This window comes from Carcharhinus amblyrhynchos, chromosome 18, assembly GCF_965287045.1.
Source record: "Carcharhinus amblyrhynchos chromosome 18, sCarAmb.v2.hapA, whole genome shotgun sequence".
Classification (NCBI taxonomy): Eukaryota; Metazoa; Chordata; class Chondrichthyes; order Carcharhiniformes; family Carcharhinidae; genus Carcharhinus; species Carcharhinus amblyrhynchos.
In genome coordinates, this window is record NC_137341.1 from 52,014,997 (window position 1) to 52,035,611 (window position 20,615).

At 42.0% G+C, this 20,615-nt stretch overlaps 1 protein-coding gene across 1 annotated transcript in view; it reads right to left on the reverse strand.

Moving 5' to 3' along the window:
• Nucleotides 1–20,615, reverse strand: part of snx29 (sorting nexin 29) — a 538,494-nt gene that overhangs the window by 465,321 nt on the left and 52,558 nt on the right. The window contains exons 5-6 of the mRNA XM_080207008.1: nt 8,052–8,232; nt 2,735–2,805 (exon numbers count right to left, since the gene is read on the reverse strand). Coding sequence (XP_080063134.1) covers nt 2,735–2,805; nt 8,052–8,232 — 252 coding nt within the window. The remainder of the gene's footprint in view (nt 1–2,734; nt 2,806–8,051; nt 8,233–20,615) is intronic.

The window sequence follows — 20,615 nt, forward strand, 5'->3', positions numbered from 1 at the left end:
ATCTTAACTGGCTTAATGAACTGTGTAATTAGCAGCCAGTACTTTGTTCTGCAGCCAGATGACTCCACAGGCAAGGCAGGCTTAGTTCACCTTCTGGTGTATGTGAGGTGCATTTTTAAAGGTACAATACTTGAGGATGTTTTGTTTTGCCAGTCATTGTCAACCTGTACAATGGCTATTTGGGCCCTAAGCTCAGGCAGCCTTTGTTGTAACTCAATTTCTGTCCACTGTTAGTTGAGATATCCAAGGAATACTTTTGTTCTTTTCGGGTCAGGCTTTGTGGCATGGGAACTGCAGAAAAATTTTGTGATTGGGGGGTGGTTTTGACACTTCAAAAATCAACGTAATTGGTCATTGTATTGGCAGTTCCTCTGATCGAGCAACGTCACTGATTGGGAGGCATAGTGAGTAGTGGGGTGTATCAGAACAGTCGCCTCCAAAGTGATGTTGGTACAGTACAGTTTTGCTGGGGAGCACTCACTTCCAAAAGCAAATACACCAACTTGAAGGAAGTCCTGGACAATGCAGTGAGGATGGTAAGCTTTATAAAAGCTCAATCCTTGAATTGCAGAATTTTATTTGCTCCACATAATGAGATGGGAAGCAAGAATGTTAATCTATTGCTCCATGTAGAGGTCTGATGGTAGTCACAAGGGAAGTCCATCTCTTTGAACTTCAATCTGAGGTTATCCTTTACAGGCCACGTATTCCCAGTTTCACACTGTCTGCATGACACAGGCTACCTTTATTGTCAGATACAGTCTGTCACTGAATGAACTAATTTTAGGGCTTTAAGGGCTAAGTGCAATATCTCTAATGCCCAGGACAAAACTGAGTCAATGGCAAATGGACTCAGAATCTGCTGGGAAATACTCATCTTCAGCAGTGGGCCCACAATACAATATTTGCAACAAGATACCCAAAAGGCATAATTTACGAAGTAGAAGGGCTATCACAGCTGTTAATTATCAGTAGTTGAGATGCCGGTGGACTGCAAATTCAACCTAAACAGAGGAAAGTGCATCAAAAAGAAGTCTTTTTTAAATGTCCTTCAAGATGGTGGAGGACACGTAACCCGTACCATCAGGGATACAGGTTTCACATTTTCAATGCTTACACTCCCTTCAGAATGTTAGCTCTAATACAGCAAAACCAGATCTGCAGATTTGAGACATTTCCAAAGCTCTTGAAAAATATTCTCATCTTCTTCCCTAATTTCTCTAGGAACCTTCTCTGAGAGCATTAGCAACCATCCATTACCACGATCATGGTTAGTTGTACACATAAAAGCCTAACTTGTGCAAAACCACGACAGCCGAGTTTCTTCATTACCCATGAATATTTTAGCAAGGATGGAGAACAAAACAAAAATGGAAACATAGCTGATTTATTCCTCCAACCTAGCCCAAGGATATTGAGACAAATTGTATTATTATAGCAATACAACTGGTAGGATAACAACATTGGTTCAAATGTTACGACTACTGGGCAGTACGATGGCACAGCAGTTAGCATTACTGCCTCACAGCACCAAGGACCTGTGTTCAATTCCAGCCTTGGGTCACTGTCTGTGTGAATTCTGCATATTCTCCCCATGTCTGCGAGGGGTTTCCTCCAGATGCTCCGGTTTCCTCCCACAGTCCAAAGATGTGCGGGTTAGGTTGAATAGCCATGCTGAATTAACCCTTGTATCAGGGGGATTAGTAGGGTAAATATGAGGGGTTACAGGAATAGGGCCTGAGTGGGATTGTGCTCGGTGCAGGCTCAATGGGCCGAATGGCCTCCTTCTGCACTGTAGAGATTCTATGATTCTATGATGACTCAAGTCATCACATGCCCAAGAACCTGGAGATGTTGTGGTGATGCAGCTTGAACTAAAAATTTGCTCGTTCTACTGGGACCCAGCAGTATCTTGCCATGGTAAACCGAATAGACCTTTGGAGAGGTGAAAGTGTATTTGACAAGGATTGATGTTATGCCCCCAAAAAGGGGGTAGGTGACCAACAAATTATACACTGATCTTAGCAAGTATTTAAATCTATACCTAATCCAAACCATGTCGGAACTGGCACCTGCGGAAAAAAAACTACACGTCGTGGAATATCTTTTATGGCAAGTAAATGCAAAGCACTAATGGACAATCACCAACTAAAATCTTTAATGTGATTTCCCATTAGTGCTTTGTATTTATTTTTATAAGAGGCAAAGGATATAAATAAAGTTAATTTTTATTGGTCAAACATTATAACACAACAGTCCATCAGTTTAGTATCTCAAAAGACCACTCTACATAGCAAACGTATCACCCACACGCAGCTGTCAAATGCTCATTTTTGCTCACGCAAGCTACAACCAGAATGTGATTTTTTTTTAAAACATTCAGTAATTCTGCTGAGACAAACAAACAAGTTGAAGATCTGCGTAAAATCTCAACACTGTAAAGTAAATGCATTTGTGAATACCCCAATGTTGGTGAAATCTTAGGGGACATTTAAGGCTCACTGCATTGCAAACAAGGTTTTCCTTCAACCATTCTTCAGCGAACTACACAGCTTGCTAAAATTTGCATATAAATTACATAACCCATTAACAGGCTGTTTTTCCTTCGATAATCTGCTTGTAAATTCATGTACGCTACTTACAAAACAAATTTAATTTGGTGTGCGAATATCAATGAAAAAATATTTAGTCATGGCCAGTAGAAATGAACATTGTTACTGAGAGCACATCTTACCTGCTGCCATCGTAGGAAGCATGCTTGCACGCTCTTCTTCACGCATAAAGGACCAGTCTTCATAGAAGACACTAATAATCACATTTTGAAAAAAAAAACAAAATTATTTCTATTTCACAAAACACTAATCAGAACGAAGTTGTATCTTAAAAAGACAACTAGCATGTTTTCAGCACAATGCAGTCTTATCGGAAATAGGTTTTGATTTTTACTATAATCAGGAAGAGTTATTCTTTGGACAAGCAAGGCAAAAGTGTTTACCTGCTTTAGCTAAGATGACACTTCAGACATCTGATTATTGTTAGTAAAATGGCAACTGTGTTTGCAATATTTTATGGGAAACTGCTTTGACATAGATATAAGTTATAAACAAGATGATGAATGCTATGGAAACAAATAGTTAAGCAGTATTAAAAATACATGTTCAAAACTAATCCCCAACACCAGGGTATGATAGCATCTAAATATCTTAACAGATATACATTACAAACAGCACTGCAACATTGGTATTATTCGGAACAGACTATAAATCAGATTTTCACGGTTGCCCACATACGAGTTTTAATTTTAGCCTTCTTGGCTAAGGAACACAAACTACAGTTTTAAGAAGATGATTTGCAGAGCAACCATCTACACCTTTAAATCAGTAAACAGACGCTTCATCCTTTTTAAACAATTCTGTATGTTCCATCATGCAACTTCAAATGGGAGCAGAGATACAACATATACTAACGTGCATGGTTTCAAAGTTTACAAAGACAAGTTGAATTTGCAATATTTTGCAAAGAGGGATTCATAACCAATTGCACTAAGCAGATCAAGTATAGCCAGAGAGCATAGAAAAATTGAACCCAGGCAGGGGAAGGAAAAGAGGAAAGGGAATGGAGAAGGAAATGATGTACTATCAAAAAAACCTAGAAAGTTAAAAATTGATCCAGTAGACAAGGGGTGACACGGTGGCACAGTGGTTGGCACTGCTGCCTCACAGAGCCAGGACCTGGGGTTCAATCCCGGCTTTGGGAGTTTGTCTCTGTGGAGTTTGCACATCCCCTCCGTGTCTGCATGTGTTTCCTCCAGGTGCTCCAGTTTTCTCCCACAGTCCAAAAATGTGCAGATTAGATGGATTGGTCATGCTAAATTGCTCCTTAGTGTCCAAAGATGGTTAGATGGTTTTGGCATGGGAAATATGCAGGGTTACAGGGATGTGGCAGAGGCGAGGGCTTGGGTGTGATACTCTTTCAGAAAGTCAGTGAAGACTCAATGGGCCAGATGGTCCTTTTCTGCACTGTAAGGAATCTGGTTCTAACTCAACTTACTATGGAGCTGTGACTGTACAACCAAACAGATGAGGCGAAGGCTTTAATGGATCAGGATGTCTATTTATTAATTACAAAGAAGAAGACAGGAAAAGGGGGTAGAAAGAACCTGAAAAAAGGAGAGAATTAATAAAAAACTAAACTTAAAAATGTAACAAAAGAATAAGTAGGTAAGAGCTGAAACTAAACATTGTATGTAGATAAAAGAAAATATCGGTCGGTGGTTCTTAAGTTCCAAGAGGTATCCAAACTTCACATGCTGTCATCTGTGGATAGATTGTAAACTTGTCACAATGTAATATACAATGAAATTTTTCAATGTAAACGTGGGCATAATGATTTACAGATATAAGAAATGTGACAAGTCATGACAACATAAGTGGTGCATACAAGAAATACAATAATTAGGATTTATTGAAATATACTGCAGATACAGATAGACTACTGATACAAAAAAACTCAACCCGGTGTCCAGTTTTCTGAGCACCAGGTGTAATTGAATTAACTGAAATAAAGAAATGACCGATTAGAACATAAGAACATAAGAAATAGGAGCAGGAGTAGGCCATCCAGCCCTTCGAGCCTGCCCCGCCATTCAATAAGATCATGGCTGATCTGTCGCTGCTCAGTTCCACTTTCCCGCCCTCTCCCCATAACCCTTAATCCCCTCTCCTATCAAAAACCCATCAACCCGCGTCTTAAAAATATTTAGCGAGGCAGCCTCCACCACTTCAACGGGCAGAGAATTCCAGAGATTCACCACCCTTTGAGTGAAGAAGTTCCTCCTCAACTCCGTTCTAAACCGCCACTGTTCGAGGAAACTATCCTGGCAGCATTCCAAGAACTCTTCCTCGAGCCCCCCACGTCCAACATGATTAGTATCTGCCAAGCATAAAACAACCAAAAAAACCATTGGATATGGTACTTAAAACCCAAAAGGTACTCAATCGCATGGGAGTAATGTTTTTGAAATAGTTTCATTGGTGAATACACAGTCAAATAAAAAGCTGAAGAAACGGACAGCAACATTCTGGCTCTGATCCGTGGTCTGCTCTATGTTAGCGGAACGAGGCAACAGCGTTTAGAAAAATTAGTTCCTGATTGCTACACGGTGACATCCGCTGGAAAGTATACTGACAAAAAGGGGGTGACACAGTGGTTAGTATTACTACCACAATTCCCAGCTTGGGTCACTGACTGTGCCGAGTTTGCACACTCTCCCTGTGTCAGCATGAGTTTCCTCCCACACTCCAAAGGTGTGCGGGTTAGGTCGATTGGCCATGCTAAAATTGCCTTTTAGGTTGGGAGTTAGTCAGGTAAATACGTAGGATTATGGGGAGAGGGTCTGGGTAGAATTGTAGTCAGTGCAGAATCAATGGGCCGAATGGCCTGCTTCTGCACTGTAGGGATTTTTAATTTAACAAATTTCTATTTTTTTAATTTTGTAGAATTTAAATAGATAAGCTTTAAATGGAGGCTCCTTCAGCAAGTCCAAAAGAGTGAACTAGAGGCATTCCAACTGCGAGAACCAGAGATGATGATTAAAAATTAATAAAGGGGTCCCTCCAGAAGGGGCAGGGAAAGAAAGATGGAGTATGATTAAAATGTTAATATATGCAGCATATTCACATTAACATACAATTTGTTACACTAGCGTTGTCTGATTGAAACACAAGAAAGGAAATTGTTAGTGTCATAAGCAGCAAATGAATGAACAGCTGGTTAATTTGTTTCATTTGCTGTTGGTTCAGAGGGGAACATGGTCCAGAAAAATGAGAGAAAGCCCTGTAATTCTATAGTCCCAAGCAAATAACCAAAACCTCAATTTAATTTTTCAACCTACAGAGTGTGACGATACTGTGCCTTTAAGAAGTGTGTTTGTGTCATGTTTCTTGTGCAGTTTTTTTTATAGGTGTCGTTTTGCCTGTAATCGATAACCCCCATCGTTAATTTTGTAAGTTTATTAATTGAACAAGAACAAAGAACAAAGAAAATGACAGCACAGGAACAGGCCCTTTGGCCCTCCAAACCTGCACCAACCATGCTGCTTGACTTAACGAAAACCCCCTACCCTTCCAGTGACCATATCTCTCTATTCCTATCCTATTCATGTACTTGTCAAGACTAAAAGTCAGTACCCTAACCACTTCCACTACCTCCCCGGTAACAAGTTCCAGGCATCCACTACTGTCACTACTAGTCTCAAAATCTGCCTCATGCATCTCCTTTAAACCTTGCCCCTCACACCTTAAACCTGTGCCCCCTAGAAATTGACTCTTCCATCCTGGTAAAAAGTTTCTGATCACCCACTCGATCCATGCCCCTCATAATCTGGTAGACTTCTATCAGGTCACCCCTCAACCTCTGTCATTCTAGTGAGAACAAACCAAGTTTCTCCAACCTCACCTCATAGCTAACGCCCTCCATACCAGGCAACATCCTGGTAAATCTTTAGTGTACCCTCTCCAAAGCCTCCACATCCTTCTGGTCATGTGGCGACCAGAATTGAACAGTATATTCTAAGTGCAGCTTCACTAAGATTCTATAAAGCTGCAAAATGACTTGCCAATTTTTAAACTCAATACCCCGGCCAATGAAGGCAAGCATGCCGTACGCCTTCTTGACCACCTTCTCCACTTGCACTGCCACTTTCAGTGACCTGTGTACCTGTACACCCAGATCCCTTTGCCTATCAATACTCTTAAGGGTTCTTGGTGTCATAAGGATTAATTGGTGTCATAAGTAGGCTTACATTAACACTGCAATGAAGTTAAAATCCCCTCGTCACCACACTCTGGTATCTGTTCAGGTACAATAAGGGAGAATTTAGCATGGCCAATGCACCCAACCTGCATGTCTTTCAGACTGTGGGAGGAAACTTGAACATCCAGAAGAAACCTACGCAGACATAAGCAGAATTTACAGACTCCACATAGACACTGACCCAAGCCAAGAATCGAACTCGGGTTCCTGGCACTGTGAGGCAGCAGTGCTAACCACTGTGTCAACTTGCCTGTTACTGCAGCAGCATAATTGATCTTAATTGCTAAAATGTTTGCTTTAATCTTGGTTAACGGTGTTCTGTTTTCCCCTGGGGTTTTGTTTCCCACCAGAGAAGGGCTTGATTAGGTTGATTTACAGGAAGAATCATGTGACTGAACAGGATTGGACAGAGAAACCAAGTCAGTTGCTGCTTGGGATCTTTAGAGACAGGTAATTTTCTCTCTGTCTCTTTCTCTCTCTGGATTTTGAAGACTAGAAGCTGCCAGAAAATAAGTCTCTTTCTTTGATGTTCTGCTGTTTGGGGATGGATCTTTTGTCTGGAGGCTGCTGTATGGAAGTCAGAGGACAGGTGTCTTTCTGTATCTGTCCAGAGGGGTTAAAGATTGGAAATCTAGCATCCATATGAGCTTACATGGTTTTTTTTGTGCTGAGTCTAAAGGGGGATTTGTCTATGGGATTATTGCTTACATTGGAACTATAGAGATAGTTAGATGTTAAGAATTATATCTTATGTTTGAATATTTTCAATTGGTAAAAGTTATACTGATTAATTTGTTATATTTTAACTGTGGTGTTAAATAAACTTTGTTTGAACAGAAGCTTCCTAGTGGGTCAATTGAATCATACTTGTAGTGAAACACCATATGCTCACCCTAATAACAAAATCAAAAAAAAGTTGGGGTCTCGGTTAACTTCACAATATACCTTGGAATTTCAAATCTGGTCTCTAACAAGAGGCTCTTCCAACAATGTAGCGCTCCCTCACTACTGCAATAAAGTAATAGCATAGAAAGTATGCTAAATTATACGTTTGGAATGAAAAGGACAATCTTGTGACTTAGTGCAAAAAAAACTCAGCTCATTGTAATAATCAACTTAATTTACTGATTCATTTTAAAATAAGGTCATCCCTAATAGCCAACTGACAGCATGGAGGATATAAAAACTTCAGAGAATACACTTATGCGATAAGTAACAGGTTTCCTACCAATTGTTACCTTAGAAGGTTTCCATCACCAAGAAGCATATGCATATATCGCTCAAGTGAATGTTCATTGAGTGCAGATCGGAGCCAGGCTCTGCCCCGTCCTATATCTGTTGTAATATTCTTTAAAGAGTAGTATCGCTGTAGTTCATGTTTGTTCAGATGTTCTTTGACATAATACCAAAACACAGGGTCTGAAAAGAAAAAGATATCTTTACCAATAATTAAGAATTCAGATAACATGGAACGATGTTAAAAAAACAAAGTTAATAGCACTCTTCCTGAATGCAAGGAGCATTTGCAACAGGTAGATACTTAGAAGGCATAAATAGGGGCAGCACGGATGCAGAGTGGTTAGCACCAGGGACCCGAGTTCAATTCCCGGCTTGGGTCACTGTCTGTGCAGAGTCTGCATGTGCCTGCGTGGGTTTCCACTGTTGTGGGAAATTTACCACCGGAGCCAAACTTGGAGGTTCAGTAAGACAGTTTTATTTCGGACACGAAGCTTCGTGAGAAAGCAGAGGTACTCATCAGTACTTGACAGCTACCTTCTCAGCTACACAATACCAGTTGATCATTTTTATAACTTTTAGACAATAGGTAATACGGATATTAGCCATTTAACACATCGTTATAAGTTGAGTAGGCAGATTATGGACATCGGTCATTAACACACCGTTACAAGCAGACAGGTACAGAAATGGGCATTAACATATCATTGTTCATAGAATGGGTACATTTCCTCTATCAATGACTGGTTTTGATCTATTCATTCAGTGGCTGATGGTGTCATATTTATGTTCCCATCTGTGGCTGACCTCATTATCAGACATATTGTTCTGGGTCTGCCCTTATCTTAGAGTGCCTCAAGCTCTAACTAGCTTCCTGCAGCATTTCAGATCCTGCATGTTTTAACTTTAAGTAACTTTCTGTGCTAAAACCCAGTGCCTGTTTAATGTTGCTTCCCAGGTAACCATTTCATGTGGCAGGTAACCATTTCTTTGATTCCCCCACCACATTCCCTCTTTTTGATCAGGATTATGATTTAATAACCCTCCGACCAACAGCTGCATCTTCACATGTAGATGTCGATCTTCTTCTTTCCTTCTTTGCATCTTCTGGCACCTTCAGGGGTTCCCACCATGTATTCTTCCTCGATGGTTACACTGGCTCCTGGCACAATTCATGTCGCCATTTCTTTAGAACAACATTAAGGCATCTAACAATTATGCAACGGACAATTACAACTGAAATGAGTACAACCAGTCCATGCAGTAAATAGGATCCCCATTACTAGCCGCTCCAGCCAGCTACTTCCTTTCTTGGGTCCCTGTCTGGAGTTATCAAGTTGTTCTCTGATGTTATTAATGACTTGGGTAATGTTATAGGATTCGTCTGTGACATGGGTTATGCGTTTGTTTCCTATGATCGTACACACTCCGCCTTGTTGTGCTAACTGGTAGTCCACAGTGTACCATGTCTGCTGTGCATATAATCTCAATTCAGCCATTTCTTGGTTGACAGCCTCCAGTACTTGTGAAGTGCTCTTTCTCAGGACTGTTAGTCCACAAACAATTTGATTCCTATTTTTTGCATGAATTACTCCTGCTGCTCCCCCCACAGTTAGGGCTCCACGGAACCTGCATTCCAGTGAGGGTCCCACTGTGCCCGGGGTTTCCCAATCAGCGCAGAATTCTTTGCTGATAGCCCAGGTTACTATTCTCCGGATATGCTCCTGAGGGAATGGAACAGTGAGTGGTCCTATTGTTCTTAAATTTCAATTTACTTTCCAATTTTTATTTAAACCCTGTATCAAACCCGCAGTTGTAAAATCACAATTAGGGGAAGAACATTAAAACATTAAAGCAAACAATAAAACATCCACGCAACCACTTTGTTAAACACACACAGACACACATGGAAGCTTCCAACATTCATTCCACAGGGACAAACAGGCCTCAACAACTCCTGTCTCACTCTAATGCAACAACCACCTACATTCGACAAACAACCAGACTACACAAACACACTGATATACAAAAACTAAGATTTCTCCTCTCCGCCTCCAGATATGCCACTAGCCCATTCAACACAAGAACATAAGAAATAGGAGCAGGAGTAGGCCATCTAGCCCTTCGAGCCTGCCCCGCCATTCAATAAGATCATGGCTGATCTGTCGTGGCTCAGTTCCACTTTCCCACCCTCTCCCCATAACCCTTAATCCCCTCTCTTATCAAAAACCCATCAACCCGCGTCTTAAAAATATTTCGCGAGGTAGCCTCCACCACTTCAACGGGCAGAGAATTCCAGAGATTCACCACCCTTCGAGTGAAGAAGTTCCTCCTCAACTCCATTCTAAACCGCCCCCCCTTTATCTTGAGGCTGTGCCCCCTAGTCCGACAGTCCTTTCTGAGCGGGAAGAGTCTCTCCACCTCTATCCTATCCATCCCATTCATCATCTTATACGTCTCAATGAGATCTCCCCTCATTCTTCTAAACTCTAACGAGTACAAGCCGAGTTTATTCAGCCTCTCCTCATAGCTCAACCCCCTCAACTCCGGTATCAGCCTAGTAAACCTCCTCTGCACTCCCTCCAAGGCCAAAATATCCTTGCGTAAGTACGGTGACCAAAACTGCACACAGTACTCCAGCTGCGGCCTCACCAATGCCCTATACAGCCGCAGCAAGACCTCCCTACTTTTATATTCAATCCCCCTCGCTATGAAGGCCAGCATCCCATTCGCCTTCCTGACCACCTGCTGCACCTGCAGGCTGGGTTTTTGCGACTCATGCACAAGGACCCCGAGGTCCCTCTGCACCGTCGCCTGCTGCAGTTTTTCGCCACGTAAGTAATAGTCCTTCCTACCATTATTCCTACCAAAGTGGACCACCTCGCACTTGCCAACATTAAATTTCATTTGCCAGTTCCTGGCCCATTCGCCCAGCCTATCTAGATCCTTCTGCAGACTCTCCACACCCTCCGCGCAATTTGCCGTTCCACCAATCTTGGTGTCCTCAGCAAATTTCGACACCATACACTCGGTTCCCTCCTCCAGATCATCTATATAAATGGTAAATAGCTGAGGCCCCAGCACCGACCCCTGGGGCACTCCACTAGTCACCAACCACCAATCCGAATAGCACCCATTAACCCCCACTCTCTGCCTCCTATTTGACAACCAATCCTCTATCCACGCTAACACCCTACCCCCAACTCCATGCCCCCTTACCTTCTGCAATAACCTCTTGTGAGGTACCCTGTCAAATGCCTTCTGAAAATCAAGAAAGACCACATCCACCGGCTCTCCTCTATCCACCGCCCTAGACACATCCTCATAGAACTCCGCTAGATTTGTCAGACACGACTTCCCCTTAACGAAACCGTGCTGCGTCTGCTCTATCAAGCAATTCCCCTCAAGATGCCTCGCTATTTCCTCCTTGATGACGGATTCTAACATTTTACCTACAACAGACGTTAAACTAACCGGCCTATAATTCCCTGCCTTTTGCCTGCCACCCTTCTTAAACAACGGCGCAACATTAGCCGCTTTCCAATCTTCCAGCACTACCCCGGAATCCAGCGACGTCTGGAAAATAACCACCAAAGCATCCACTATCACCTCCGCCATTTCTTTCAGAACCCTCGGATGCATTCCATCCGGTCCTGGGGACTTGTCCACAATCAGCCCCTCCAGTCTGTCGAGCACCGCCTCTCTAGTAACAATAATGTTATTGAGACCCTCCAGTCCTACGACAGAGTTTGATGTTAACCGACCTTTGTCACTTGTGCTTCACAATCCTAAATGCCCTGGTGCCTCTACACCCATTTCAGGGTCCTGACCTTCACGTGGGGGATTTACCCTCTTAACAACTGGTCTAAGGCTGCGCATTTGAGACAGGCACTTCCTTGTCCTCTAGTCAGTCAGCACAAGTAACAGTTACTTATCACTATACATATAAAATCAATACTTATCACTACAAATGCCCCTTAATTTTAACTCCTTTTAAACTTTATTCTTGACCTCATCTGACTCCCACAAATTAAGTGATCTCTACTCTGGCTTTCCGATTGTGGCCAATCGATCGAAACTTACCAGCAATGAGGTCCTTGCCAACTACGCCAATTGTTGTGGGAAATTTACCACCGGACTCAGACTTGGAGGTTAACATAAGAACATAAGAAATAGGAGCAGGGGTAGGCCATCTAGCCCTTTGAGCCTGCCCCGCCAATCAATAAGATCGTGGCTGATATGGAGTGAATCAGTTCCACTTTCCCACTTTCTCCCCATAACCCTTAATTCACTTGTCTATCAGAAATCTATCTACCTGTGACTTAAATATATTCAACGAGGTAGCCTCCACCACTTCAATGGGCAGAGAATTCCAGATATTCACCACCCTTTGAATGAAGAACCTCCTCAACTCTGTTCTAAACTGCTCCCCCCTTTATTTTGAGGCTGTGCGCTCTAGCCTTGTTATCCTTTCCAAGCGGGAAGAATCTCTCTACCTCTACCCTATCTAGCCCCTTCATTATCTTATATGTCTCTATAAGATCACCCCTCAGCCTTCTAAACTCTAACAAGTACAGGCCAAATCTACTCAATCTCTCCTCATAAGCTAACCCCCTCATCTCCGGTATCAAGGGGACCAAAATTGCACACAGGACTCTAGTTGCAGCCTCACCAATACCTTGTACAACTGCAGCAAGACCTCCCTGCTTTTATATTCCATCCCCCTCGCGATAAAGGCCATCATTCCATTTGCCTTCTTGATCACCTGCTGCACCTGCAGACTGAGTTTTTGCGATTCATGCACAAGGACCCCCAGGTCCCTCTGCACAGTAGCATGTTGTAATTTTTCACCATTCAAATAATAGTCCATTTTACCCTTAATCCTTCCAAAGTGGAAAATCTCACACATAAAACTGGATATGAGTCACGCACTTCAGCAACTTGAATTAAATAACACATTTATCAGTGAACTTTACACACAAGCAGTAGGAGAAACCTCATCCTGACTGAGACACTGTCAGAGTGAGTGTGGATATTGGGAATTTGAAACTCTGGGAATTCGGTGCAGAGCTTTATTTATGCTTTCTAACTTTTTAAATCTTCAGAATGGTCTTTCCTTGCTGCAGCAGTAGAGGGTACGAGAAGGAGAACTGACTGGGGAGTCATGGCTCAGATTGAGTCAGTATTTACTACTTTTATTGCTTTCTTTGGTTTGTACTTTGTAAGACTATATTCTGTAGTAACGAGTATCAAGGACAACACAGTAACACAGTGGTTAGCACTCACAACACCAGGGACCCCCGAGTTCAATTCCCAGCTTGGGTCACGGTCTGCTTGGAATCTGTACGTTCTCCCCATGTCTGCGTGGATTTCCTGCCATAGTCCCAGAGGTGTGCTGGTGAGGTAGCCATTCAGACCATCAAATCTACACCAACACTTCAACAGAATATTTCACCCAGGCCTTATCCCCATTACCCCATGTATTTATCTCGCTAACCCCCCAAACCTACTCAGGGGCAATTTAGCATGGCCAATTCACCTAACCTGCACACCTTTGGACAGTGGGAGGAAACCCACACAGACATGGGAAAGCATGCAAACTCTACATAGACAGTCACCCAAGGCCAGAATTGAACCTAGGTTCCTGGCTCTGTGAAGCAGCAGTACTAACCAATGTGCCCCCTCTGTGACTAATACAATGCAGGATTATAAACAGGCTCATTAAGAACAAATAATAAAGCTAGCTTTGATACAGAAATATCCCAGTATGCTATGTCTACAGTAGATAAGAGAGAACAAACAATATCATTAACCCCTATATTACTGGATTTTAAGATGAGCTTGACTGACTGTTCCATTTGAATTTAAGCGATACAAATTTAGATTTCCTTCATCCTGTTCAAATTTTGGAAGTACACTTCACCCTATCACATTGTAATAGGATGATTACAATCAAGTAGGCAAAATAAATCAAGAGACACAGGTCTGTCAAAAAGACGCCGTAAAAGGGAACAGCAAACCACCATATCAGGAACTTTACGACAAGCCAAGTTCACACTGACGTTTTATGCAGCTGATACAAATGTTTTCTGTTTTCGACAACTCCATGGAGATATCTACAGTGAAACTGCAACAAGTCACATTTGGATGACACCAGTAATATTGAAGTCATTAATGATTTTAACCTGCAGAATAACAAATCCCATAGAACAATGCCCATAAACTGAAAATTTGCATTGGTAACTCCAGTTTAGCTGAATTTGCATACCTTTTTTTTGCCTGTGCCAACCACAGCATGGTTAACCGACCAGTTACACCACAGCAGACAATGAAATCATGTAGCACTGGGCATTTTCCAGTACAAGGCTTCGGCCTTTGAGGTTAGGTCATTGTATGGCGTGAACAAATTGAATAAAGATTTTTTTCATACATTTACTGCTTTACTATGTTTCCAGTTGATATTTGACCCAGTTTTTTGATTTGATTTATTATTGCCACACATATTGGGATACAGCGCAAATTGTTTCTTGTGTGCTAGACAGACAAAGCATACTGTTCATAGAGTACAGACAGGAGAAGGAAAGGATGCAGAATGTAGTGTTACAGTCATAGCTAGAGAAAGGTCAACTTAATACAAGGTAGGTCCATTGAAAAATCTGATGGCAGCAAGGAAGAAGCTGTTCTTGAGTCGCTTGGTACGTAACCTCAGACTTTTGTATCTTTTCCCCAACGGAAGATGTCAGAAGAGGTGCATGGCATCTTGATTGTGCTGGCTGCTTTTCCGAGGCAGCGGGAAGTGTGGGCAGAGTCAGTGGAAGGGAGGCCGGTTTGAGTAATGGACTGGGCTACATTCACAACCCTTTGTAATTTCTTGCAGTCTTGGACAGAGCAGGAGCCATACCAAGCTGTGATACAGCCAGAAAAAACCTGTGGTGCATCTGTAAAGGTTGCTGAGAGTCGTAGCAGATGCGCCGAATTTTTTTTTTTACATCCACCACATTGGTAGGCTTATGAGGTTACACAGATGCATTCATAAGGGAATGGGGTCTTCTAGGACATCATGCAGCTCCACTTAACATGAATGTGCAGGTGGATCCCTTTGATTCGACTCATCAGAATTTTACTGTATTACTGGTACAGGATTTTCTAATGCGATAACTGTTCATTATGTATGTTTAAAAATTTAGGAAGAGAAACATTTTATGGATTACTCCCCTGAAATGCTTTATTGGAGGAAAATGCTGTGAATGAAAAAGATGATAAAATCCCTTCAGTGCAGAAGGAGGCCACTTGACTCATCGAGCCTGCATCAGCCACAGTCCCACCTAGGTCCTATCCCCCAACCCCACATACTTATCCTTGCTTGTCCCCCTGACACTAAGGGCAATTTAGCACAGACAATCAACCTAACCCACACATCTGTGAACTGTGGGGGAAACCGGGCACCTGGAGGAAACCCATATAGAACGTATAAACTCCACACAGTCACCCGAGGCCAGAACTGAACCCATGTCCCTGCTGCTGTGAGAAAGCAGTGCCAACCACTGTTCCACCAAGCATATGATGTAATGTACAAAGTATTAAAAAGAAAAGATGCTTATGAAAATGCAACTTAACAGCCTCAGAATATCCCAAAGCATTTTTGCACAATTAACAAACATTTTTGGGAGAGGAGATGGTATAGTGGTCTTGTAACTGGTCTGGTAATGCAGAAACCCAGAACAAAGCTCTGGGGATCCTATCACAGCAGATGAAGAAATTTTGAATTCAATTAAAAGATATCTGGAGATAAAAGACTAATTGCTGACCATAAAACCATTGCTGATTGTCAGAAAATGCCATCTGGTTCACTAATGTCCTTTAGGAAATCTTACCTAGTCTGACCCACATAACTCCAGACCCACAGCAACGTGGTTGACTCTTAAATGCTCCCTGACGTGGCTTAGCAAACCACTCAGTTCATGGGCAATTAGGATGGTCAATAAACGCTGGCTCAGCCATTGATGCCCACATCCCCCAAATGAATAAAAAAATTAAACTGTTCTACACTCAACATTCACATCTCGCACACAATTCACACAAAATTAGATCTCCCGTGACAATGCTTACTGTAATTTGTAACCCAAAATATAAATTTGGGTGCTTACAATGGCAAACAAATGTCAGGCAATGACCAAGTCCAAAAAGAGAGAATAGAACCATCACCCTTTGATATTCAGTGGCATTACCATCCCTGTGAACACCATTATCAACATTGACCAGAAGGTGAACATATGTACATATACTGTGGCTACAAAAGCAGGTCAGAGGTTAGGAATCCTGCAGAGAGTAACCTGCTTCCTGACTCTCCAAGGCCTGTCCACCCTCTACAAGATGCAAGTCAGGAGTGTGATGGAATACTCTTCTCTTGCCTGGATGGCTACAGCTCAACAACACTCAAGCTTGACAGCGTCCAGGACAAAGTGGCCTGTTTGTTTGGCATCACATCCACATTTGCTCCCTTCGCCACTGAGCACAGTGGCAGCAGTGTGTGCTACTTACAAAATATAGGAACTCACCAAGCCTGCTTATATAGTATCTTCCAAACCCATAAACACCACCATCTAAAAGGGCAAGGGCAACAGATGCACTGGAACACTACCACCTGGAAGTTCCCCTACAAACCAGTCATGATACTGACTCAGAAGTATATCGCCCTGATTTCACTGTCATTGGGTCTTCCTAACCGTACTGTGAGTGTACCTTTGCAACATGGGCTGCAGATGTTCAGGGGGGCAGCTCACCATGACCTTCTCAGGGACAATTAGGGATGGGCAATAAATGCTCATTTGTGTTATTCACTGAATGAATCTGCATTTCTTTGTTGACATTTAGTTTAATTGATCAATAATACAATAATAGAACAGTGATTACAGATAAAAAAAGGTACTTCATTAAACGTGAGGCTCTTTTGGATGTTCTGAGGTGATGAAATGCAATCTCTTAATTTAAGTTCATAGAATCCCTACAGTGCAGAAGGAGGCCATTTGGCCTATCAAGCATACTCAGAACAATCCCATCCAAAGGCCCTATTCCCGTAACCCCACATATTTACCCTGCCACTAAGGGGCAATTTAACATGGCTGATCAACCTAACCTGCACATCTTTGGAGTGTGGGAGGAAACTGGAGCACGCGGAGGAACAAAGAACAACACAGCACGTGAAACAGGCCCTTCGGCCCAACAAGCCCGCACTGCCATTTTAACATTATGAGTGCCCTTCTCTACCTATGACCTTTGTCTATGCCTATTGGGGAAGATTGAGGGAAGACTAACTTAGGGATAATTTGAAACCCACGCATACATGGAGAGAATGTGTAAACACCACACAGATAAATACCCGAGGCAAGAATTGAGCCCAGGTCTCTGGTGCTGCGATGCAGCAGTGTTAACCACGGTGCTGCCCGAAGTTCTTCATTTGTACTTGAGCATGATCTCATTTCAGCAAATCACTAATTTATGCCTACCACATCAAAACAAATGCTGAAGTGGGTTAGTTTCAGATGCAAAATGACAAACACATGTCAGGTGCAAAATCTTCAATTAGAGAAATGAGGTAAACTGGAAGAGTTTCTAGTCACATAGTGCACTAACCTCCGACTTCCTTTCATTTGTTAACTACAGATTGCTTATGACTAAACAAATGGTCACACCCAGCTACTCACCACCACATTTAATTCACTGCATTATACTTAAAAGTACAAATATAAAACTAGTTGCAAACATGATATTTCTATCCTCCAACCAAAAAACATGCTTCCTGACTTTTCTCAGTTCCCTTTTTGGTTTAAACTTCCTTACTCTGAATGTGCACAGTGCAAGCAGCCACTCAAAGAATTTACTGCCAAACAAGCAATACATTTAAAATTAAAGTTATGGAGCGAGCAGCAAATTGCACTCACTTTTGACGATCACAAAATGGAGAACAAATGACCAATCTTCATATCTATTAAATGCCAAATGCTGCCAGTCCAAAGTCAAACACTCTGAGAAACAATGATGGCGAACACTGAGCAGTCCAATTGAAATTGCTGAATAGTTATGGCAATACTAAATCACGTGCTAATTTTGGTAGAAAAGCTTTCCACGCTATACAGGTATATTTATTCAACAAACAGCTGCCACTTATCCAGGTGAAACTGTGCAGTCATTATTTTTCACCAGTGTTTGGAATTCCAGCATGAAATTACCAGGCAAAGCACATCTTAGCGCAACATCGAGGCTTTTGTCCAGCAGCTGAAAGCAGTACTTAACGTCATCAGAGGAATTGCTGACAATGTTGTAATACAAAACCACTGCCACTCTCCATCCAGAAAGCAGTTGGATGCTGCCTTTTTCCATGATGAATTATTGGTTGAGTATGCTTTCTCTGCTGATGGTTTTAGCAAATAGCCAATAGAAACCAATAAATAAGCAATGAAGCAAAACTCAGCTTTTTAGCTTACCATTGCACCAACGACACACAAAAAGGTTGAAGTAGACATACAAACGCCAGGCAAAAAGCTTAATCAAGATCACTGACTCAACAATAATGTCCGCTACCCTTTAATAATAAAAAAATGCAATTTGCCACATATGGATTCCAATTAACTACATCCTTGAGAAAGTATGGTGAGCTGCTTTCTTAAGCCACTGCAATCCATGTAGTTTAGGAACACTCAGATTGCTTTTAGGGAGGAAGTTTTAGGATGTTGATCTATTGACAATAAAGAGTCAGTGATGTAAATTCAAGCCAGGATTGACTGTAATTTGGAGAGGAACTTTCAAATATGGTGTTCCCACTGTAACTCTGGTTCTTCCAGGTGGTAGAGGTCACAGGCTTGTGTGATGTTGTTAAAGATGCCTTGCTGAGTTGTCGCAATGTGTCCTATAGATGGTAACACTTGGCAGGCACGGTGAATGTTTACATTGGTGGCTGGGGTGCCACCAATCGAGCAGTTGCTTTGGACAGTGTCTATCTTATGTTGTTGACGCTGCCCTCGTCCAAGCAAGTGGAGAATATTCCATCATACTGCTGACTTGTGCCTTGTAGAAGATGGGCTGGCTTTGGGGCGTTAGGAGGTATGTTACCTGCTGCACAATATCCAACCTCAGACTTGTTTTAGTAGCCACAGCATTTATATCACTGGTCCACTTAAGTTTCAGATTAATGGTAATAATCACCTGGTGGTGGGAACTCAGCAATGGTGAAGCTTTTGAGTGTCAAGGGGAGTTGATTAGATTCTCTCTTGCTTAAGATGGTCATTGCCTGACAGTTGTGTGGTGCAAATGTTAACTGCTGCCTATTAGCCCAAACTTAATGTTGTCCAGGTCTCACCACATGTAGGCAAAAACTGCTTCAGCATTGGAAGAATTGCAAATTGTACTGAATATTGTCATCAGCAAACATCCCCACCTCTGGCTTTGTTGGAGGAAATGTCACTGATGGAGCAAATGAAGATGGTTGGGACCTAGGACACTACGTTGAAAAACTCCTGTAGTGATATCTGGGGCTGAGATGACTGGCCTGCAACAACCACAGCCATCTTCCCTCGCATTAGGTATGACTCCAAACAATGGAGAGTCTGCTCCAGTTAACAGCAGTGCAATACAAGTTTGTCAAATTTGTTTTTTTGCTTATCAAGATAATGGATGTTCATTTTTTAACATTACTTTTTGGGAACAGAGCATTGCTATTGGGGTGAGCATTTGTTGCCCATCCCTAATTGCTTCAAATAATCCCCTTCACTTAAATTGTGAATGAACAATTTCTTTTGAACACAGGGGACCGCATAAACATTTTCCAAGAAATAAAAGAAACTGAAGAATTTCCATGCTGCAACTTGAAGCACAATCGTGTGCAAAAAAAAAACAGGAAGCAATGAGCCTGCAACTCTCTAATTCACAAATCAGTAACATATTAGCGAAGCTTCAGAGAATCTAGACACACACAATCATAAAGGTGTTTCAATCATTTGCAAACCAGACAGCACAAGAATTTACTGCTTTCATATTCCAATTATGGTACACAAAATCTAAGTGTTAACCCAACCTTTGTTCCAGTGATGAGGTACACAAGATTACTATATTTTTGGGCAATAGCTTTAAAATTTAGGGTATGTGAGGAGAGAAATTTGTGATCTCTTCTGCAGTTTGCCTAATAGTAAACATAGGTGGTTTGATTGTTGTAGAACAAAACAAGGTTCAAACTGTTATAATGAGCAGAAGGTGCAAGGTATTTACACTTAGACAATGTCCACAGGATCTGAGTTCACCATGCATTTACTTTGAGTCTCCCAAAGTCCCAGGAAGGTGCTGTTGGTATCCTGTTGTAATTTTGTTTATTCTTTCACGGAATTTGGACATTGTTGGTTAGGCCAGCATTTCTTGCCAATCCCTAATTGCACTTGAGAAGGTGAACAAATGAACAAGGAGGAGGCCCTTCAGCCCCTCAAGTCTGTTCCGCCATTTAGTGAGATCATGATTTGTCTGACAGCAACCTCAAATCTATATTCCATCTGTTCCCGATAACCTATCACCCATTTGCT